Source organism: Sesamum indicum, linkage group LG2 (genome assembly GCF_000512975.1).
Source record: "Sesamum indicum cultivar Zhongzhi No. 13 linkage group LG2, S_indicum_v1.0, whole genome shotgun sequence".
Lineage (NCBI taxonomy): Eukaryota > Viridiplantae > Streptophyta > Magnoliopsida > Lamiales > Pedaliaceae > Sesamum > Sesamum indicum.
The window spans coordinates 15,842,175-15,866,576 of NC_026146.1; the positions used below are offsets into that span (position 1 = coordinate 15,842,175).

Below are 24,402 nucleotides of genomic sequence, written 5' to 3' on the forward strand. Positions count from 1 at the left end.
TTTTCAATTTGAAAAGTATTTACCTATAAATTTATGAAACTGAGGTGGCTGCCATGATTAATTACCATTCTTTTTAAAAAATAAAGAATAACTTATTATAATCTCAAAAAAAAAAAAAAATCACGGTTGACTTTTTTCAGATAATAGATTATATTTTTATATTTATATTTATTTTTTGCAACATTGTTTATATATCTTACAGCATATAAAAATATTAAATTAAAATCTACTTAAGAATTTTCGTTTCAATAAAATAGAATAACTACATAATTAACTCCCAAAATAAAAGGGAGTATTCTCGGAAGAAATCTCACATCTTAACCGAGTTTCTTATAATATGGTAGATTTGAAGTTTTTCTTATATATAATTAATTTCTATTTCATCAAAATCCAGTATTAATTAGGTCAACATTGCAATTAAAAAAATAAGCATTATTAATAATGATAAAATTATTAAATGATCAATCACATGTATTCCAAAAAAACTAAAAAGTTTAAATCAAGATCAGCAAAGAAAGCTCACTCAATACAGGTGTACACTTATTTAAAGAAGACGTGACGGACTCTTGGACAAAAAAAAATATTTATTGAAACTATTACATCAAATGAGGATGCTCGTCCAAAAAAAAAATATTAACACAATAAAATAATAATTCAACATCTACTTCAAAAAAACACACCATGAGAATAGTATGGGATGTCGCATTATTTATGTTTTTATTTTTCAGGTTGAATTATAACGTGATTAAATTTGTATGGCATTTAATTTCTCCATACATATCCCATTTCTAATTAATGTACTCATAATATATTAATTTATGGTTGGTACAAAACAGATGCATCTGATCCAGGTATATATTCTCTAATACATCATATTATTTTCTTGATCAAAAATTTTGAATCTGTTTGAAGCCTCACGATCAAGAGTTTGTACATGAGTTCCAGTTCTATGGATGTCGTTTGTTTTTAATGATAGTATGTTGTTTCTTTGTTTGTTTTGAATTTTTTTATTGATTTAGAAATATTAATCTATTACGTACTGAATTATAATAATAGTATGTTGGTTGATTTAAATATTAATATATTTTTTTTATAAAAAAAAAATCATGAGTATGCACACAAGTTAGAGATGACCGTCATAGCGTCCGAACATTTTCATAATATTTGGATGTGTGTTTTGAGTGTTTTCTTTTGCGTTTTGGAAATAGAGAGAGAGAAATAGAGATAAATAAGTGTGTGTTGAAAATAGATGGTATGTTTGGATTTGTATTTTAAGGTAATTTAAACTATTTTAAAATAAGTGGTGTAGGTTTGATATTGGGATTTGGGAGATAAAAATTACTGTTCATTATCAAATCATATATCTTTTATATATATATTTTTATATATATATATTGTATCTTTAATATGGTATTTTTTTAAGACAAAAATAACTGTTTATTGTCAAATCATGTCTCTTTTATATTATATATATAGGAGTATACATATATATTATATATAAAAAGATAAAAAATAAAAAAACACACAAATAAAATATAAAAACACAAAATAAATATTGGTATATTTTATCTTATCTCAGAAACTGCAAAAACATGAAACCAAACATAGTGTTTCAATATGATGATTGCTTTGTGGAAACATAAATATTAAAATAGAACATAAGAATGGCAATGGATATGGGTCGAGTATCATTGGAAGATGGCAATCAATTAATATGGCTTAAATTTCGGTCATTTTTTTCCTTTTTTTATAAAAAAAGGTTTATTTCAATATTAATAAATTGAGCACTACATTAATTTAATAAATAAACTACAATAATTTATATTAAGTGAGATAAATACTCATATTTTTAATAAAATTTAAATTTATGACCTCAAACTTATTTATAAGATCTCAATCTTAACCATTAGAGTAAATATTGCTGGTAAAATTCGGTCCTAAGTTTGAGTCCATAAACTGATTGAACAATTTGTTGATAGGTAGAGGTCTTGACCAATGTGTCTTGATTACATAAGTAAATATTATATATACTTATATATATATGAAATTGATTTAGCCATTTTCAAAAAAAGAAGAGAAAAAAAAATGATTTAGCCCAACCCAACTTAATCACATATTGAGTAAATTATATTGAATTTGTTTGATATGTAATTGTAAAGAATAAAATTATTATTTGATATATTTGCCTATATTAAACCACTCGCATAACAAATATAATACAATTATCAATAAGGCCTAATTCAATTAGTAAAATTGAGGTACCATAACTCTAATTAAGATTATGGGCTCGTACCCCATCAAAGAGTGGGATGTTATTTTACTTTAAAATTAAATATAGTTCTATTTTAATAATAGGTGTTGATTTGATATAGTTACATGATGTTGAGGATTAGTATATAATTGTCATAGTTGTCGGTAGTTGTTAAATATAAAGATTTGATATTAATAATTATAATCGACTTATTTAAAAAAATAATAATTCATCATTGTCACTTCGAAGAAACAAGTGTAATTCACTTGTGATTAAATCGAACTTAAACTCGTATTCCAGTTATCCATTTGTATAAAAAAAAATTAAATAAAATAAATAACATAATCTTTATATTACACTATATAAAATATTACATAAATTAAAGATGCAACAGAATTCAAAATAAAAAAACCAATCGGATATAAAACATTGCATATGCATCATTATTGATATGATTAGTTGAAATGGATGAAATCAAAATTATAATTCATGTACCATATATATATATATATATATATATATATAGAGAGAGAGAGAGAGAGCATATAAATTGTATATATTTCCGGATATACTCATCCACATCAGCATTTAATGGAGGCTTTGACTTCTCAGCAGATATACTTTAATAAGATAATCCTATGTATTTATGTATTTGTTTAACTTACCATTCCTAACGTGGCTACATATTTTACGAAACATCCGCGGCGTCATGTCTACATTCCTTATCTGTCCATTCTTTGAATTTCATCGCATGCACGTATAAATAGCTGTGTTTCTGCTACGCACAATCTAAGTCCAAATTCAAACCTACTTCGACTTGAATATCTCCATCTTCCCCTTTTCATCCCTTTTCTTGGAAAGGTTTACTTCATTGACAATGACCGCGGATCTGTCAGCTATCCTCCCTAGGGTTCTTATCGTCTCTCGTCGGACTGTTCGCAAGAACAAGTTTGTTGATTTTGTTGGTATGTTTCGTGGCTTAAAAATACATGTACCCATGTTGTGTAATTGTCTGCTTATGTGTATGTCCATGCATGTACCCAAAATTAACTTTAATTTCTCCGATCGTTTAAATAATGTAGTTTCTCTTTCCTGGTAGTTCTTGTGATAAACCCTGAATTATTCATCACATTCTGCTTTCTTGCAGTTATACTGATAGATTTCTTGGTAGGTTAAGCATTTCCGTTGTTCCTTTCAGTTTTTACCGTATTTTTGCTTCATTGTTTTCTAAGTTTCTTGTTAGTTCGAATGTGAAAGTTTGTTCTCTGACGGTTTTACTGATTTTTCGACGATTTTTGACATGATATTCGACGTGTCAATGAGCAGGAGAGTATCATCTTGATCTCATAGTGAACTATGGAGCAGCACCAGTCATCGTGCCGCGAGTCAGCGGAGTTCATATGCTGTTAGACAGCTTTGAGCCTATTCATGGCGTTCTTCTTTGCGAGGGCGAAGACATAGATCCGTCCCTTTATGATGCAGAGCTGACGGGTCTTTCTGAGGAAGATATCGAAGAAATTAGGAAATTACACGCGAGCGACACAGCCATTGATCGAGAGAAAGACTCAATCGAGCTAAGACTGGCGAAGCTTTGTCTGGAGAGGAACATACCATACTTAGGCATATGCAGAGGTTCACAGATACTTAATGTAGCCTGTGGGGGGACACTTTATCAGGACATTGAGACAGAACTGTCCAAGAAATGTGCTGCTGAGGAAAACAAGGTGGTTCATATGAACTACGAGAACTATGATGGCCACAGGCATGTTGTCACATTGGTGGAAAATACACCTCTTCATGAATGGTTTAAGGATAGTTTGGAAAATGGGAAAATGGAAATTTCTGTGAATAGTTATCACCACCAGGGCGTGAAGCGGTTAGCTCATCGTTTTGTTCCGATGGCTTTCGCACCTGATGGTCTGATTGAAGGATTTTACGACCCTGATGCATATAATCCTGATGAAGGGAAGTTCATCATGGGGCTTCAGTTTCATCCAGAACGCATGAGAGATCAAGAATGTGATGTCTTTGATTATCCGGGATGTGCAGCTGCATACCGGGTATGTAAATTCTTCACCTGTTTAGTCCATTTTGCTATAAAAAGGGAAAATTTTATCAATATGGAAGGTTGTTTGATATATTGCTGTTGCAGGAATTCGTGAAAGCTGTGACAGCTTATGAGAAAAGGCTCAGAGGCTCAACAAATGTTTCGAAGCGTTTGAAATTCGAAGGGGAATTGGAGAAGAAGAAGAGGAGTATAGTACGAAGTTTCTCGATTGCAAAGAACATGTATAGAAGTGGATGCGAAAGGTTTTCGCCCAACGACTCTGAACTTGAAGCCGGAGCTGAGTTTCTTGAGGTACTAATTTACAATTAACATTTTTGGACATTGTGATATTGATCTCATGATCATTAGAGTGGCTGTGTGTTGATGTTCACTTATGACCGCTATCCAAACTACTTGAAATACAGGCGAATACAGCGTTAAGCCTGCAGCAAGAGAACAGACTGAAGCAGATGGGGGCAACGGTAAGAAACGCCTCAGCCTACATCAACAGATTGCAGATGAACGATGACAAGGAGAAGGCTGCAAGAGCTATAATGGGGAAAATGTCGATTGAGCAGTTGTCGGACATGGTGTCCTTTTACCACAAGATGGGGCAGATGTGCTCTGAGGTGTTGGAGAGGAAGCTTAAGAGCCTCATGAGGAGTGAAGTTGCTGCTCAATTGTGTTAATCAGCAAAATTCTGCTTACATATATCTCATTGTAATTCATCTTCTTTTCTTGTTTTGTAAGGAAATGGAAGTGTTATCTCGCGAGGCTTAGTCCACTGTCAATACATGGTATAACTAAGTTGTTACACATAGGTCTGGATATGATTACAAGAGTTTAAATGTAAACTATAGAGATGTAGCCTGTACAAGTTGAATGTTGGTTGGCTCTAAGTTCATCTGCCTCAATACTAATTCTAATTATGATTTGTCAAAAAATTTTAATAAATTATTAATTAAAAATCCAAATAAATTAATTAATAATTTAGTTTCGAATTAAAATTTATAACATTTACATATATTTAAGATGAAAAATGCCAATAAATAATGATATTGAAGCTCAATAAAAGTATAAAAAGGAATCTCCGGATATAGAGCATATCCATGTGCCTCGAGTCTAAAACAAATCAAAGACCTTTTGCCACGATGAAGCGCAAAGGTTCCACAATTTCCTTGGTCTCAAAGCCTTGATACCATTTCAAAGTGACTAGTTACTTCACAAGATTGGAGTGGTTTAAACGTTTGAATCCAAGACAAACTTCTGGGTTCTAGTTTGAGAAGAGAATAAGGGATAATCTTCATTTTTAGAGATTGTAATTCTTTTTTATTTATATTTATAAAATTCATTTAAAAATATACTTTTGGTATTATAATTATTTTTTGGACTTGAAATTGTGTGAGCAGTAATTCTCTTGGATCTACGTTCTGAACATCCGAGAAGCAGACATGATTTGCGAATCTCATGACCTCCCCAACATTTCATCCGTGTTCTCTTTATCACAACTGGCGATTTTGCTCTTTATCATCAATCTAATGCTCTTTATAATTTTATGATATAAACGGAAGCGTCAAATCATTATTATTAATAAATTTACTTTTATGCTCCTGTCTTTATTAAAGAAATAAAAATTGATGAACACGTCTCTCCATTTGTTCTTGTCTTTTCACACTTTCTTCCACAGATCCTTCAATACCAATGGGTATTCTTTCTTCATAAAGGTAAGAGATATTCTCTACAAGACATCTACGCAAATGAATAGGTCATTTTCAACACCAGCTATTCAACTTTAATTATAACCCACCACCATCTTAATTGCAAGGGAGGAGATCTGTATACCAATTGAATTTCCTTTGCTCATCACAATGGTTTCTTTGAATCTTCAACAATTGGCTAACACTAAACTAGGTCTAAGAAGATGTCTCATTTTCCATAGTTGATTGAGGATGGAATCAAGAATAAGAGATGAAGTTGGGGTTTTTACATTTGGGAGAATTCATCAATTTGAAAGAAAAAATGTGCGGTGGTTGTAATTTTGGTTTCTATAAGGACATAATAGAATTATCCAAAACAAGTTGAGGATAAACACATGTCCAAAAACACCATTAAGCTGCAAAAATTGATCCTTTCGTACTTTTAGATTATAACTGAAATCAGCTTAGTTTGAAGTTATTTCCGAGAAAGTAGTTGAAAAAAATGGCAGGCTCCTTATTTGAGCATAAAGCCATCAGATTTTTCCAACCCCTAAACTCGCCCTAAAAGTTAAAACTCTTCTTTCCGCGCTCAAAAAGCTCCAACTGAGAAGATGATACGACTGACACCCATATTTGAATAGAGGGGGACCGACCAATGCGGGGACAATTTATAGGTGGTACAACACGTGCTCAGAAAGCGGGGATAGGTGCAGAAACAGAACGGTGAGTCGCATTATTAAATTAAAGGTAGTGCAGTAGAAAGCGCATGCAGCACAAAGCAGACAATTTGGTGTTGAATGCAAGCAAAAGGAATGCACCCTTATAATCCCATTAGCATTAGGACGGACTACTGTCACAAAAACACAGAAAGAATATAATAAAACACCCTTATAATCCCATTAGCATTAGGACGGACTACTGTCACAAAAACACAGAAAGAATATAATAAAAAGCAGCACGAAAATAACATAACAAGACAGTAGGCAAACTATACCTAACCTCCAGTTCATTAGTCTACATTTCTTAAAACGGTCACAGTCAAGCATGGGAAAATTAGTATACATAAACATGGGGCAATATTCGCTCACCCATCATCCTCATTTTCTATCAAAATCCCCTTAATCTGCAGAGATAAATCATTACCACCTACAACTGAACATCAGGACAGAAAAAATAGCCTGTTCTATTTGCAATATTAAGAGAAAACAAAGGAAAAATGTGAAAAGAAAATATTAGTACAGTTTTTTAAACACTAAAATGCTGCATGCCTCATTTCATCAGATATATATATATATCCACTGCAACCTCCTAAGCCTGTGGCTCCAGCAAATCTTGACCTTAGTCCACCCTCCAACCCATTCGGTGGAACTCTCGACTTCTTCCCTTCATAGAGATTCTTTTTCTTTTTTTCCTTTTTCCCTTTTTTTTGGTTTTCTTTTCTTTTCTTTTTTTTTTTTCTTTTTTTTTTGGTGCATTATCAGTTTTGCCTTTTAACTCATGATTTTTCACAACAGCACCATTTTCGAAGACAACAGCACTTGCTCGCTCAACTCTCTCACAGAATCTGGTGTGTGGTAACATCAAACTAATGATGGATTCCTTTCCTCCTTGGAACAAATGCCATGATAAGAGGGAAGCAATCTAAATATCTACCTACGGCAGAAGAAACTGAAATCAGGGTGATTGACCTGTAGTAAAGTTAGCCAATTATCGGCAGCTTGCAAGAGAGAGCTTGCCAACTGGCGCTGATGTCCTGTATTTGGAGTCCATAGTGACCCTTTATATTTATATGAAGCAAGGCCAAATACTGGAAGTGAAATCTGTGGAACGCCATCGCTCTCAGCTGGGTACGTCACAACTGGAGGATGCATGACTTCGCTTCCTGCAAAAGCGTAAAGGAGAGTCAAATGCAAGAAATAAGAAGAGAAAGTAAGTGAGTTCAACTTCAGGTAACAAATCAAAGGCAATGAACTGCCTCAGGAATAACAACAAATGTGTCCAGAAAACAAGAAGAGACTTGAAGACAAAAATCCTTTATTATGACAAGCACTTAAAACTAACATCATGGATTTTCTACACATGCATGCAGATATACCAAAAGGCTTGTACACATTCACACAAGATAGAGAGTTCAGCTACCTGTCATTGGTGTATGAAGAGAATGGAAGGTCAGAAAGCAAGCATCAAGATCTCTTAGAGTTGGTCCCGTCGGTATTCTGTAAATGGGGTACCTACAAAGTAATTATTTCCCATTAGGTTAGTGATCCGCATCATTCATCCACCAAGGACAGAGTGAATGCATCTTAAAATCAAGGATACCATGCAACAGAAATCCAACTAGATGGAAGTAGATCGCAACTCCTAAGTGTTTTCAGTTCGGGGAAATGGACCGCGAGATCAGCTATCTGTGAAATTTTCAGGAGAGCAAGGCGGAAGGGTAAGGGTTAGCAGAGTATAATCATTTGAGGCAAATATAACCAGGCATTCAAGGTGAAATAGAAAAGAAACCTTGTTTGCCAGAGGTTCCCTACAATACGGTTGGTCACGTTCAAGATACTCAAACAACAAGCAACCATGTGGATTTCCAGATTCACATTCATCACTAGAAAACCCTTCTTGAAATGCCAAATGCTGCTCTCTCAATGACAACTTATCTACTCTAAGCGAAATATCACTTGTTTGGAGATAGTTCAGTTGCTCCCTAGAATAATTCAAGCCACCCCTATCTTGTTCACTATCACTGCTTCCTTCACTACTAGAATCCCTAAAAGATTCACCATCACTTTCTTCACCAAGTCGCCTGCCACACAAAGGAAAAATAAGACTCTGATCAAGATTTTTTTAATATAACTGACAGTCGGTTATTGCTGTAACTGAAAAAATTATATAGGGCTGAAGATGTAAAATACAGACATGATGGTGGCATTAACCACAACTGCAACAGATAAGATTTGGACCATGCGACTTCGACATGGATGCATAGTACTAAAGAACCTGAATATGCATGTTCAAGTGCTACAATGATACGGACAAGGACATAATATTTAGCAACAATTTCACAACCAAAATTACCATAAAGGTGCCTAAATATAATGCCCAAGCAAATGTTATGAGTCAGATGCTTCTTCATGGATATTCCCTTAATAGGGCACTTAGATGTACAAAACTATAAAGACACAAAAACAGGAAACAATTTTATATTAAAGATCCCAAGATGTTGATATGTTTTTTGAGAATAGATTGTTGAGCATAAAATGGAGTCAGCACCATAGATGTCGCAACAGCCAGGAAAAGAATGAGCCAAATTGAGACACAGTCGATATATTGATAACTAGGTTTTGAAAGAGGATAATATGCAACCAAGTTACAGCAATCATCAAGAAGCATGATATTATAAAATCTGATATAGTCAAAGATAAAACCAACTAGAAAACTTCATTCTATTTCCAGTTAAGACAAGCCCCACAAATACCAAGATTTTGTTTTCAGTTTCTTCATAAAAATGCTAAAAAACAAAATATAGGAGAACATGTGCAGGCACCAGTGGCAAGGGGTGGGGTGGATCCTCATGCATGGGGCCATGGGCTAGCACAAAAGAAGAGTATGAACTATTAAACAACATAAATTAAGAAGATAAACTGCAGCAACAGTTTGGCTAACACTTGAACTGCTGGGAGAGGCAGGGTCTTGTCAGAGTATTATTGAAGAGCATAAAACAATAATTCCAATAGAGCAATAAGAAAAGGCCACAGTAAGAATCCTATAACTTTCATGGTTTCACCCATGACCCATATAATCAGCATGTGCACATAATGAAGCACAAGCACCAGTGTATCTTCATTCTCCCATTCTTTTTCTTGAAAAGATCAACTAGATAGCGCTGAACCATGCACGCTACACGGACTAAACTCTGGGTAATGCATGACCAAAAAGATGGATACCTTAATTTTGCGGTACTCTTTGATGGGTCAGCGTACAGTTGTAGCCCAGACAAATAAGGTACATAATACTGAACCACGCCATCACGGTCGTTCAATATTATAGGAACTCCAACACCATAAGCACTCCATTCCTTGAATGATTCCCATAAATCACTTAGCACGAAGAAGGGCTGAAACTCTACATCACAAGTTCTCCAACTCCTCACTGTCATCTGTGACATCCAACAGAATATTCAAATAAAACCATCTCATCTGCAAAGATATCAGAACTATTAACAAAACTCAAGTGTTTTCAAGATTACAACAGGCTGATGGCAACATAATTCACACGTCCAGAGCAAATTGATTCTCACTCAAACAGCAATGCGCTGGCCTCCAATAATGATTGCTCACTCACAAATTGTAGACTAAAACTCTCAAATAATTTTCCCATAAAGACTGTTGTTACGTTGGTCCACCCAAACAGAGTGAATTGTTTTCAAAAATATTAACACAGCATTATATTCAGCACAGAGCGTTAAAACTCGATTCCCAGTCTTGTACCACAAGCCAAACATTTAAACTCACATACTTACAAATTTTCAATCATTACTGACATAAGAAAACCCAAAACCTTCGATGTTAGAAAAGATTAATCGCCAGATTTCATCATAATAGGTAAATGCTAACTCCAAAAAAAGGATTCGGACAAACAGAAGAAAAAATTACCACGTTCAACAAAAACCAATTAGTATCACCACTGTAGCACTATTTATCCTTCCCTCGGGTTAAACGCAGAAACCTCAATATAACCAAACAACACCCCATCGTAATAATAGATAAGATCGCCAATAATCTGCACAAATATTAAGATTCACATACTAGGGTTTTTCTCATTCACCCTTATCAGAAAATAAACAAACCTTGGATAAATACTGCGCTGGTACCGTAGGCGTGACTGATTCCAAGAACCTCTCCAGATTACACAAAGGCGATGATTCTGACACCGGCGGTGAAGCCGGAACCTCCGCCTTCGACTTTTCAAGCGGCGGCTCATCAGACCGGCCCCTCGAACGGCTCGAGGTGACGTCACTCTGAGCCCTCCGCAAATAATCTTGACTCAGGCGAGCCCTCGCCGCGCTGTAAAACCGATCCTCGCCATTTCTACTCCTATTGAACTGCAACCCTGCCCCCAACATATTGTCAACCCAAAAACCCTAATCTACCGATACAATTATCTATTCCTAAATCAACAAAGCCTCAACCCTCTACGCGGAAAACCCCTTTCTCCTCTAATACCTATCCTTCTGTTTATATATATAAATTTATTCAAAACAAAAATTTGTGAGTTTATCTTAATATGGTTGATCAGTAAATGCTTCCGCTAGATATAGGGGATCAAATCCGCGGATATCGTCGACGAATTGTGAAGATTATATACTAGTCGGATCAAAACTGTTCTGCAGATAGAGAGAAGCACATGTATGTATGTATAGGTGTATGTATAGAGAGAGAGACAGAGGGGGGGAGGAAAAATGTATGGGTATAAGAAGATGTGAAGAAGAGATCAAAAGTTAAAAGTTAAAAATTAAATGATTTATATTTATCAGAAGAGAGATAAAAAACTATTTAAAAAGGGTGTTGGGGTTGGAGAGGGAATACTTTTTCAATTACTCACTGTAGAAAGGTACAGCTTCTAAAAGACGCATTTACCACCGGTTTCAAATTTATTTGCATTTCTGTCAAATTTATATAATTTTATATTTTAAGTTACACTCATAAATTAAATAATTTTATTTAATTTAAATCATCGATAAGTTAAGAATTAAATAATTTTATTTATTTCGTATGTTTGATGCTTTGCTTGTTCGATATAGAAAGTTATATAAATTTGACACAAATTTATATATATATATATAAACAGAAGATTTTTAAATAGTTCATCCATATATAGTAGTTAAAAAAACATCTTAAAGGGTTTAGTAGCATGTGGATTCTATAAGTTGAACGAATTTTTTTTATTTATATCCATTTAATTAATTAAATCAGGTAAAATAAGATAAACACTGATATATTTGATGTAATTTAAATTCATAATTTCAAACTTATTTTATGGGACTCTAACCTTAGTCACACTCATTAAACCAAGATGTTATTGGTCCAATTAAACGATGTTATTAGAATATATATTACAGATATAATTATAAAAGTATTTGAAACTAAATATGAATTTATTTGTTTAATCACATTGTTGTGGGTTTGGGTGAAAAAATATGGATAATTACATTTACATCCCCTATGGTCTGTTTATACAAATTATTCTTATCTTTTAGATAATTACACATATACCCACCAAAATACCATTATCACTTACACAAACCACCCCTTATTTTTTTAAAAAATTACACATATACTTTAAAAGTATTAACATCATTACACTAACTATCCCTATTTTTTTTGCTGTCAAGGATAGTATCTATAATTAAGCAAAAAATATAATAAATTTGTATAAATACTTCATAGGTAAAGAGTGTAAATATAATTATCCCTAACATTGAATGGAGTGATTAAAAATGCTCTCCTGGCAACCCTTTGTTTTTGTTTGTTTGGTATAATAAATTAGTTGTCAAAATCAGGCACTAAACTAAATTGTTTGAGAAGATATAACCAAAAGATTTGGTTCAATTTAAAGAATTTTCTCAATCACACAAAACACAGCTTCATTGTTATTGCATTCCCGCGTTTCTCATGTGACTACCACTGAATAATTAATTTAAATATTTCAATTTGGAAAAAGCTATTTAGTTTACCAATTTGAAATTATCTCAAATAAAATATTTAAATTCAAGTGCAACTTAAGGGTTTTTTTCTTTTTTTTTTTAATTTTTTTCTATATGTGGAGTTTCATATATATATTTTTAACTATTTCAGATCAACATTGAAAAATTCTGATTTTAAGACAAAATATAAAACAATCAACTCAATTTTTACTATGATATTTAAGGGCCGATGTTTGTGACCTTAATTAGTTAGAACCAACCTTTTCTAATAAAATGGTGGTACATTTGGTTTCGTTATTAATATGATGATTGTATTGGTGACTAGTTTTTAATTATTATTGTAAGCTATCCGTTGAGATATTATATAAAAGATAATAATTTTTTTTAGATTAGTCGTAATTATAAATATATTTTTATTATTTAAAAAATACTAATATTCTCTATAATTGTTAGCACATTAATAGGTTGTCATAAAGAAATAATTATTAGGACACTTATGATTTTATATGAATATTTATAATTTTTTAAATAATAAAAAATATTTATAATCATGATAAATTTAAAAAGGGTTGGTTGCAATTTACGGTAAGCTAAAATGAATATACAATTTAGGTAAATGAAAATGAAGGAGAGGTGCAATGGAATGGGAAGGGTAGTAGGGAATGACACGTGGGGATGACCATTTTTATGGGTTAGCATATGCTAACCGACCCACTTGTAGTATCATGACATTATCGGATTCTGTAGCATTCAATTCTGACTAAGCACTAACGTGATTGGTTTACCCAAATTGAATATGTTGATGGGAGGGTCATCGCGCGACACGTGTATGGCTAGATATTCAGAGGAGGTCGATCTCTTATCGGCAATCATCCCTGTGTGAGCCTGCCCCGAGGGGATTGGGGGGTCGCGTGCATTGACGCTAGTTCGGTTGGAGGTGGCGGACCGCGGGGGTAAATGCCTGTCTCCTCCGAGACAAACCCAGGCACGGCCCCACTTATTTGTGTCTTGATTTGGTATCTTTGTCTTCACGCTCTTCTAGGAGCGTGACTTGAGATGTAAGTCTTTTTCTTTGTTTTTTTTTTTGTTTGAGAATTGTTATTGTGTGAGTTTTAGATTTTTTCTTTTAATAAGGTAAATGTTATATCTCATTGACTTTTGCTTGTTAAAAAAAAAAAAATCTTAATTTTTGTAACTTCATCCGCCTACATTGCACACAATGTCGAATTGCTCCTCAGATAAAACATGCATACTTTAGGCATTGGAAGATATATAACTTTTGATTATATTTAATTGTAATTATTAATAATAAATAGTTATAAAAAATAATTATTAATCATAATCATTCAGCGATTATTAATTGTGGTTTTTGCGATAGTGGTAAGGACATTTAGTCATGGCTCTTAGCCGTAAAAATTAATTAACAGTAGTCATTTACCATTGTTTTTAGCCATAACCATTAATATTGTAGTTAACAATAATTTTTTTTTTAAAGAGTGTAGAAGGGCAAATTCGTATAAGAATGAGAGTGTATAAGTACCTTTTATTTTTTGAGATTTAACTTAAAATAATTAAATTATTATGGTACTTTCACCTATAAACTAATACCATCAATAAGTCTTTTAACGACAGATGAATTAGAGGGGGTGACTAATGTTTCATATTGTATAGGGGGGAATTGATACCACGGGAGACTGAATTTAACCTTAATATTGTCGTCATTTACATATTGATAATAAATGATAGACGTTTGTGTAATTTATAAGTCCCAAAATCTTCCTTTTCTATGTCTTTTCAAAAGCAAATTCTGAATATTCGTAAAGTCAATCACACGACAAAACACAAACTATACATTGCACGCTCCATTACCAAACATCATCTATGAAAATGAACCATGTACTCGTTCACAATCAATTGCATAAAAGGAGATTGTAACACTTATAAGCACTAAATATTTCACTTTTTTAGCGAGCTATTTTCTCAATAACAAATATGTGACACGAGGCTCATAAAATTAAAACAAATAATACCTCACTAATCACATTCACCAATTATTAATATTTTGGTGTTTTTGAATCTTTAAGGTAAGGTTATGGTCACCTTCTCGTTATCGTATTTTACAAAACCTATGCATTAAATATTTGATTCCTTCCTAGAAAGACCCGATGCACCCTAACAAGCAAGATAACATATCTGACCTTTCTAATATATATATATATATATATATATATATTATTTTCAAATGTTCTTTTCTTAAACAATTATAGTCATAAGAGTTAAATACAGTTATCACTCTTAAAATATTCATTCTATATCAATTATCCCCTAAAATATTAAAACTTTAAAAAAAAATTCATGACCTTTAATTTTTAAGTTTGAAAAATCCATTTTACCCTTTATGAAAATTATTTTGTGAAAAATAAATAAATAAAAAAAATTAAAATGTCAAAATCATCGTTTGTCAAAGTTTTGTCTAATTCTAGTTTTATTTGTTTATCGAACCCTTTTTTATTTTTATAATCCTAATGTATTTGGAGCTCATTTTATTTTAATTTCACTGGTTTGTCAAACCAGGTAAAAAATAAATTTATATATGCATATAATTATCATATATATAAATATATATTAATTGCATTTTTTTTATTAGTTCATCAAGTATTTTGATTTTATTAATTATATATTTTTATATATATAAATATATATTGTAAATATATATTAATTCTATATTTTTATTAGCTCATCAGGCCTTTTAGTTTTATTAATTGTACATTTTTTAAGTAAAATATATATATATATATGTATGTATAAATTTATTTTTAATTTAATTTGACAAACAAGTGAAATTAAAATAATATGAGCTCCAAGTACTAAGATTACATAAATAAAAAGAACATGATAAATAAACAAAATTAGAATTAGAAAAAGTTTCTACGTACGATGATTTTGGCATTTTAAAATTCTCTTTAATTTTCTTTTCAAATAGTAAGAACATGATATGATAAATAAACAAAATTAGAATTAGAAAAAGTTTCTACGTACGATGATTTTGGCATTTTAAAATTCTCTTTAATTTTCAAATAGTAACTTTGGTAAGGGTAAAATGAACTTTTCAAAGTTAAAAATTAAAGGTTAGAGGGGTTTTTGAAGGTTTTAATACTTTATAGGGTAATTGATGTGGGGTGGATACTTCAGAGGTGATAACTATTTTTAATCCTAATCATAATTACCTCTGTACATATATACTCAATTATTTTTATATTACATCATATTTTAAATTTTATTTCCCCAATAAAAACTAAGTATATTTATATTTTTGGACCATTAAAGAGTGTGACGTAAAATCAGTAACAATTAATATATTGTTTAATAATATTTAAGTTGGTAATCTTAAAAGCTGCATTATTAAACTTAAAAATGGAAAAAAGCAATAATTCGCTGCGCACATGCAAATTCCATTAATTAAAATTTGGGACACGCATATGTTTGTGTCAACATTATTATTATCTTAAAAGCATCTACACTAAAAAAAGGTGGTTTTGAGTGATCCAAAACAGATAATGCAACCCATGCTGAATTAATATGACTGCCCACCCCACTTTATTATGCTCCCACATTACTTTATCAATTATTTCAATAAATTGAACATTTAAAAAATACATCACTTTAACACATTAAATATAATAGAGAATTTATAAAATAAATTTACATAAAATTATGGGTAATCAAAAAAATTTAAGACCACCCGAATCATATCCAACTAGTGGTTTGGTTCTAATTTAGATTTAAAAAAAAATCACAAAAAAATATTTAATTCTCTAAGTCCATTTAAGTTTTAAACCCTTTTGATGATTGTCTCAATGTTTTCATTCAATTTTTCTACCCTGTTTTTTTTTTCCCTCCTCCTTTTCCTCTTATCTCTTTTCTCTCGTACCACTTTCTTTGTTCAGTCTTTCTGCCTTTTAGCTTTGTTCTCTCCAAGACCGACCATTGAACTTTATTAGATTGAGTATTTTCTTATTGGATTAATATATATATATATATATATATATATATGATCTTATATTTTAATCTACTTAAAGTTGTGAAAAGTGTTGGCAGCCTATGACACATAATGTTGATTTTTCTTGCTTGCTACATTAAAACACTTATTCTATTTCTTGAATTTTATAAGTCTCTATGTCTTATGGTTATTATAAATATTAAAACTGCCAAACCGCACATTTAGTTTTGGTTTTAAAAGTAGCAATTTAAAAAAATATTTTTTATAAAATAGTTAATGACAATTTAATTTAAAAATAAGTTTAAAAAAATTAAAACCGCACAGTAATCACCCCTAACTGCACCTTTGATTTTAGTTTTGAAAATGATAATTTTAAAAGTTATTTTATAAAACCGCCAATAGTAATTCAATTTTAAAATAGATTAAAAAAAATCAAAATTGCATCGTGAGCACCCTTACATAAAATAGTCAAGTATCCATATGTTTGGTAAAACTTAAATCCATAACCTCAAATTTGTTCAGGCAGTGTTATTCTCCTAATTTTGTTTAATTAAGGCCTCGGACTATTCATGGTATATGAACAAGTTTACTATAGTATAGTAGCTTATTTATTTTAGTAAATTGGAGCCCGGTACAAAGGACCGAATCCGGCTAAAATCCCTATTTTGCCTCAATAACTCATCCCGTCAAAATTGGTGGGACGAGTTATTGTGTTGTTTGAGGCAATTATACGAACAAGCAAACTGCTTATAATTAATCTCGATTTTTTTAATTATTCATTTAATAAAGTTAATTCTATTATTTATTTAGTCGAAGTAAACAAGGCCTATGAGTTTTAAATTTAAAAAAAAAAATTAAATAGAAATTGTGAAGCTGATATGCAACTGACCGAATATTCGTGCTATATATGTACGAAATATATTTAAAACTTAAAAAGTATATGCATGAGAAACGCATGTCATGTTATTTTCATTTATTTAATAACAAAATTTTGTTGTGGTAATGTTTTGATTTATTTCTACTAGAATAGGAAATACGACAGCAATTAAGGATATAATTGTCTTTTTAATAAATTATGAGGAACACGGGAAATCCAACAAGGGTTCCTGGAAGGTCATAGGATCATAGTTCATACTATAGGATAATATCTTTAGTTCTTTCAAAAATACCTTTTCCAAATAATATTAATAACAATAATAATAATATTCCGTTGGAAATAATTTCTTCACAATTATTCTTTTTAATTTCATTCTTTATTTTGTTAGTGTTTTATAGATATTCTCTAATTTGGCAGTCCAGAGGGATTTCAACAAATTTTTATAAGTGTTTGAATTGACGATTTTAGATCCAACGATTTTAAATATATAGTAATGAATTTATTGAACTTGTTTGGATAAATTCATATAACAAAATATTTCAAATTCTTAAACTTTCATTTTGATTATATTTTATGGCATTATGATCGTATTTGAAATCTATTTAAAATAGAGCCGTTTAAATCCTTATTTCAAATATTTTCATCGAATTCAAATTCTTTCATCCAGATGTTGTTTTATTTATTTATTTTTTGTCAATATTTTTGTATTGTAGATCGTTCCTAAGGATAGCAACGAGGCAGGTTTGCCCAAATCTAAAACCCGATTAATTTTTTTAAAAATTTAAAAAAAGTACTTTTTTGTAATAATAATACTACCATAAATTTATAAACATTAGATAATATTTATTATTGAAAGCTTAATATTTTCTTTTGTAAATTTATACGTACCTATTTAGGCAAAGAAATATTAAAAAAATAGAATATGTAGTATTTATATAAACATTAAAACGTTTATAAACTATTTATATTATTATTTTAATTTATAAAAATATTAAATTTATGTATTGTATTTAAAAATAAACAAATTATATATATTATGTATATAAATATATATACTGTATAATATAAAAAATAATTGAGGCGAATTGGGAACCAAATGACTAGATCCAAACCCGCCAGCCTAAAATCCGTTTCAAAGCTTCAAAACCAACCTCAACCGAGGTCCTCGTCCGGGTTTTCAATCCAACTTCATTATTATTAGAATAAACAGCATAGGGAGGAGTTGAGTTGACTATTATAATTGATAGATAATATTTCATACTTCAACATTATTGATAATTCATTCTTAATTCACCAATTAGATATATTTCATCTCTTTACTCGACAAAAAAATAATTGAAATTACACTATGCCCCTCATAAAATATCATTTTGCACCCGACCCCCTATTATTACATGAAAATATTACATAATTCGTAAAATTAGAAATTTATGTAGTTTTTTTTATTAATATTAATTTTTTTGTCCAAATTCCAACAAAAAGGGTGAGGTAAATACAATTTTAAAGAAGGTATATTTTAATTTTTCTAATGAAAAAATATATAATTTTGTATTTTCAGATAAGGTCTAATATAATTAGCTAAAATTGCAAAAAAATAAATAGCAAGAATTAAACCCCTAAATCAACAATTTTATACATCAAGATTTATGGCGAAATTACAATTTCAGTTCTATAAAATAGGGATTCAACATTTTCAATCCTCTACTTCATGAGATTTTAAAATGCTCCCAAATTTAAAAAAAAATTGACATATTTAATCTTATATATTTTAAAATAAATGAAATAAAAAATGCCAAATTTTCTAAATTTTGATATCTTCTTAAAATTTCGTAAAGTAAAAAATTAAATATATTAAATTTTTTTATATTATGGAACTAAAAGGAGTAGTAGGTAGGGTAATAATTGTTGCAACATAGGCATGAATGACGACCAAATATCCTAAGTCCCACCTACCTCCTCAAACAAGCCACAACTGCTCGTCGCTTCTCATCAGGAGCTCCCCTCCCCCCCTTCATTTTTGTACCCCAAATAGGTCAAACAAACAATAGACAACAAATTAAATGAATTTGCTGGACGCACATTAATTAGTTTGGCGCAAATTAGGCGAGAATGGATAGTTTGACACACATTTATATACTAATTATGAATATACAATACTTATAATTAACTAATATTATTGAGTAAATAAAACCTACTGCTAAAGTAAATTAAAACCTATAAATTTGAGTGGAATTTAAATTTTAAACTAATATTATCTCCGACCTATGATTGCTATGATGAATAAATAAAGAGTTGGCCTTTTCATGCGATGACGTTTCATGCAATGTACTTAACTCGTGTTTGGCGTACGTTACATGATTAATGCACTTTATAACTAAAAAAGCTCATTAATAATTGTCAGTTATTGTCATTGAATACTTTTTATATATATATATGACAACATTTATATTTTTTTCTATCCAAAAATGAAAATTTATATTTTTTTTAGTACGTCCCACAACAGGATTTTTCATTCTAAATAGACATTATTTTTAATGGTAATAATAATAATATAAAATTGCACAACAATTAATATTTTCAACTTTTTTCCCCCTAAAATCTTCGTTTTCGGTCAAACATATCTAATGGATGAGTTTATAACATTTTTAAAATATTATAAAATATTTGATACTTTTTTAAAAAAGTAAATTTATAAGATTAAAAGATAAGATGATAGGAGTTTATAATTTTTCTTTTTGAAAAATTAATAAAATTCTAACTTATCAATTGCAGAAATTTCATTACTGAAATTTTATAAGCTGATCATTAATGTTTCTATGTTACCTAAATACTCGAGAGATTATTTTTAAAATAAGATATCACATCTTATAATTTTTAGAATATATTAGAAAAAGCAATCCTCATTAGAAAAAAATATAATTTTTCGCTACGCTTAATTACTATAGTCAAAATAAGAAATCGTGATAAATACAAATCAAACGCAGCTTCATGACGGCCATTAGCCGTTGTTTTTGCAGTTGTGACCAAAATATTAGTTATGACAAATGTTTTGTTTATAGCTAAAAATCCTGACGAATATTGTGTAATCGTGGTAAAAATTTAAATTTTTTCTTTGATTTTATTTGATGTAATTATTTATAGTATAGCAAAAATTCAATTTTTTCTGTAGGAGCTTTAGACGAACTTATCCAAAAGCAAGCACAATTTATGAAAATTAATAATGATGCATTGAATGTTTGCTATCTTCAAATTTCACAAAGTTTAGCTTGTTAATAAGTCCACAATCTTGTCTAAAAAAAAAAGTCCCCAATCTATTCCTAATATAGATTAAAGGAAGTAGATTAGGATTATTGATGTGAACAGTTGAAAAAAGCTGGTTCCATGACTTGATGGTTTGTTTGGACTTTACAATCAAGTGGAGCACCAAAGACAATTACGAATCCTAATTATCAAAAGCAATTTAATTTTTTAACATGCTAAAATTAAAAAAAAATATTATATTAATTTCCACATTTTTTTTTTAAAAAAATAATGATAATAGTGATAAAAAGATAAATGACAATATTAAAATTGTTATTAATAATTATATTTTTCATCCCTCTACTTTATAATTAAAATAATTTCGATCCCTCATGAGTTACATATTTAGTCCCTCAAGTTATCAATTTTGTAGAAATTTGATTCCGATCATCAAGTTTCCGCTCAAATTAACATAATTGTACAAGTGAACAACACGTAAAAGTCAAGGGGGACACCAAAATGAGATCTAACCATATATAATTGATATGGAGACAATTTTTCCACATTTTTTTGTGACGAAAAAACACCATCACCCTGTTTCATGCCTCTCCTCTTGAACCGATTTTTGGCGGAAGAAAAAAGAAATTTCTGGTGAATATTACTTCCCCAGCATCAGTACAAGTCATCCAAACAATTCTTCAAACTCTTCCATCCCAATTTATGCCCTTTTTCATCTTCACGTGCAGCTCACATGTGCAATTCTGTTAGTTTGGGACAAAAGGGGTAAAATGTGTGCAAAGTCGATAATTTAATGAGCCAAAACTATAACTCGTGGGGGGTGAGGGAGGGACCAAAATCATTTTAATGATAAAGCAGAAAGACGAAAAATATAATTTTTCTTAATTTCTCTTGATAATATTGTTAAGAATTTAAACAATGACGGGAATTATTATATGTCATTACAGATAATGATTAGCAACATATGTATATCGATAGCGACTGCTTACATCTATTATTATTGGATTGCTATTCCACATGTATCACAAATTATAATTTAAAAAAAATCTAGTCACTATTATATTTTTAATAATTATATCATTATGAACTAAAGATTATTTTATTTAATATTTATATATTATTGGTGCTTTTAACATCATCAATTGATATTTTTTTATGGTAGTGACACAAATGTTGTGGGGTCTAATATTCTAAGACTAGGAGGTCTGTATCTTGTATATATATATATATATTGTAAGTGAAAGGAACATGCAATATGTATAAATGATTTGAAGAGTATATCCAGAGGCATGATTCCATGTAAACTTAGAGGACACCAACTTTAGTCAATTTTAAGTGGTGTTTGTGAGGGTGACGGCACCTTGCTTTTATCTGCTTCATTATTTTCTTACAATTATTGTTGTTTGTTGTTACTGTTGTAATGAGAACAACAAGTAATGGATATTTGCCGAGGAAAGAGGAAAAAACAAGAGATGAAAAGTTTAGAAATCGTGTTTTATATGGTGTTTGGTGTAAAAAGTATTAGTTTGACTTCTTTTTCTCTGTTTTGTTAATATTTATATTTTCTGATAAAACCAATAATGAGTTTGGGGTGGGGGGAATCAGGCTTTTCGCTAACTCCCCACCTACGCACATACAGCTTTTCTTTAGGGCGGAAAGCCTAATGAGGCCTTTAATTCTTACAGAAAGTTCGGCCCACATCCTCCATTAATGGACCTTGTGCCCATCTCACAATTGGGCACCCACAAGCCCATCTAAAAAGCTGTCAAAAATTACACTATTACATTCATGTATCAATATATAATTTAATACATATTTTAATCATTATCAAATTATAAAAATAATAAATTATAATAGACTCACATTAAATAATATATATATATATATATATATTTCGTCATATTTGATGGAAATTTGGACCAACGACTTTAATTTATAAGTGGTAGCATATACACATAGTCATCTTTTCCAGGAAGAAGAAGTCTTTATTTCTTCTTTCCGTTTTCAAATCGTTCACTTCACTTCATTTTGAATTTATGACAGGAGCTCCTATAGATTTGTATTCAAGATTTCTGAGTCTTTCTTTATGAAATAAAATTTTACGTTTTCGGTTAGAATTAAATCATATATCCGTATTATTTATTATTTGGAGTCAGCGAAGTTGAATCATATAATACATCAATTTCTTGGCACCGGCCGTAAGAAAATTGACCACAAAGTTGGAAGAATTATTACAAAGCCAGATTCTAAGGAAATGAAGAGCTATTGGTGATTGTGACTGAGAGGGTATCTGCTGAGCTTACAATCTCTTTTAAGTATTTTACAAGGTATTAGTTATAGTGGTATACTCCTTCCTGTATGTATATATTAAATAATTTAAAATATATTATAAATAAAAATAAAATATATAAATTAATAAATTATATTTTGAAAAAATATATAAAAAAAGACAACCAACTTAAGGTATTATCAACTCTACAAAAAAATTAGTGTAGTGGCGTTAAAATGACAATGGAGTCACTTTTATTAAAAAAAAAAAAGTAATTACAGTTAATTTTTTAAATTATCTAATTAGGGGTATGAATATCATATTTAAAAATTAATGCAACGGTGTTACTAATCATCGTTTGTTAGTACAGAGGATCTATTTTTGTTTTTTTATATATAATTAGTATAGATTATGAAGTATTTGGTATATTTTGTTAGGAAAAAAACTTATAAGCTTTGTTTTCTTTTTAATTAGAAAAAGAGTTCATAGTTTATTTTAAAATTTTAACAAATTCTTTCAGAGTTAATTACAAAATTTTTATTACTAATATTTTATAAGTTCAATTGTTTTTTTTTAATCTGAAGAATTCAACAATTTATTCTTTAAATAAAATATTTGCGTCTTATATATATACTCTAAAAATTTATAATAAGATGTATATGAAGTTATATATTCTTTTTTAAAATAAAATTTTCCAAACACCCTTTAAATGAAAGGCGATTTTAACTTTGAGAGTTGAATTGCTCGTTCTATTCTATACAATGATTAAGTTCTTACGGCCTGTAGCTTAATAGATTTATACTATTTTTCACTCATAAGATTATAAAATATATAAGATATTAGTAATGATAAATCTATAATTAATTTAAAAAAATTGTTAAAATATTAAAAATTTACTTTTTTTCTTAATAAAAAGCTAAGTATTTATAAAAAAATTATCATAAGCAATCACCCAAATATCCCCTTTGGAGTCTTACCGCCTAACGGTTTTCGTCGTAAAAATGCTCCCCACTAAAGAGAGAAAATCTTAAAATTTATAAATCACTCAAATTTTTTTTTTTTTTTTTTGCATCTGATATGAGTTGCTGGCTTATATCACTAAAATTCATTTAATCCAATTCCAATATTGATGATTTGATCAGTGAAAGAAAAGTAAATGTTATATAAAATTTGTTGAAATTCAGTAACATGTTACGATCCACTCATTTGACACTGCTTAGCATTTTATGTGCAATGATTGATGTTGGTGGATATTATGAGGGGTTCAGTGTCAGTGTCAATCCAACATTTATGGTGAAGATTG

General features: G+C 30.2%; 2 protein-coding genes across 2 annotated transcripts; one reads left to right on the forward strand and one right to left on the reverse strand.

Moving 5' to 3' along the window:
* Positions 3,063 to 5,196, forward strand: LOC105156732 (putative glutamine amidotransferase-like protein RP404). Its single transcript, XM_011072951.2, has 4 exons — positions 3,063 to 3,216; positions 3,578 to 4,311; positions 4,404 to 4,610; positions 4,724 to 5,196. The coding sequence occupies exons 1-4, from the start codon at positions 3,129 to 3,131 to the stop codon at positions 4,985 to 4,987; spliced, it is 1,293 nt and encodes a 430-aa protein (XP_011071253.1). The 5' UTR covers positions 3,063 to 3,128; the 3' UTR covers positions 4,988 to 5,196.
* LOC105156360 lies at positions 6,884 to 11,468 on the reverse strand. Its single transcript, XM_011072471.2, has 6 exons — positions 10,839 to 11,468; positions 9,937 to 10,148; positions 8,504 to 8,795; positions 8,315 to 8,400; positions 8,135 to 8,226; positions 6,884 to 7,877 (listed from the first exon to the last, which is right to left on the reverse strand). The coding sequence occupies exons 1-6, from the start codon at positions 11,112 to 11,114 to the stop codon at positions 7,645 to 7,647; spliced, it is 1,191 nt and encodes a 396-aa protein (XP_011070773.1). The 5' UTR covers positions 11,115 to 11,468; the 3' UTR covers positions 6,884 to 7,644.

What these genes read in the sequence shown, in the direction of transcription:
- LOC105156732 (XM_011072951.2), top strand. Translation starts at nt 3,129, where the DNA reads ATGACCGCGGATCTGTCAGCTATCCTCCCTAGGGTTCTTATCGTCTCT. An exon ending in GATGTGCAGCTGCATACCGG is followed by an intron (nt 4,312 to 4,403) that starts GTATGTAAATTC and finishes TTGCTGTTGCAG; the next exon opens with GAATTCGTGAAAGCTGTGAC. An exon ending in CCGGAGCTGAGTTTCTTGAG is followed by an intron (nt 4,611 to 4,723) that starts GTACTAATTTAC and finishes CTTGAAATACAG; the next exon opens with GCGAATACAGCGTTAAGCCT.
- LOC105156360 (XM_011072471.2), bottom strand. Translation starts at nt 11,114, where the DNA reads ATGTTGGGGGCAGGGTTGCAGTTCAATAGGAGTAGAAATGGCGAGGAT. An exon ending in AGTTGGATTTCTGTTGCATG is followed by an intron (nt 8,227 to 8,314) that starts GTATCCTTGATT and finishes ATTACTTTGTAG; the next exon opens with GTACCCCATTTACAGAATAC. An exon ending in TCTTCATACACCAATGACAG is followed by an intron (nt 7,878 to 8,134) that starts GTAGCTGAACTC and finishes ACGCTTTTGCAG; the next exon opens with GAAGCGAAGTCATGCATCCT.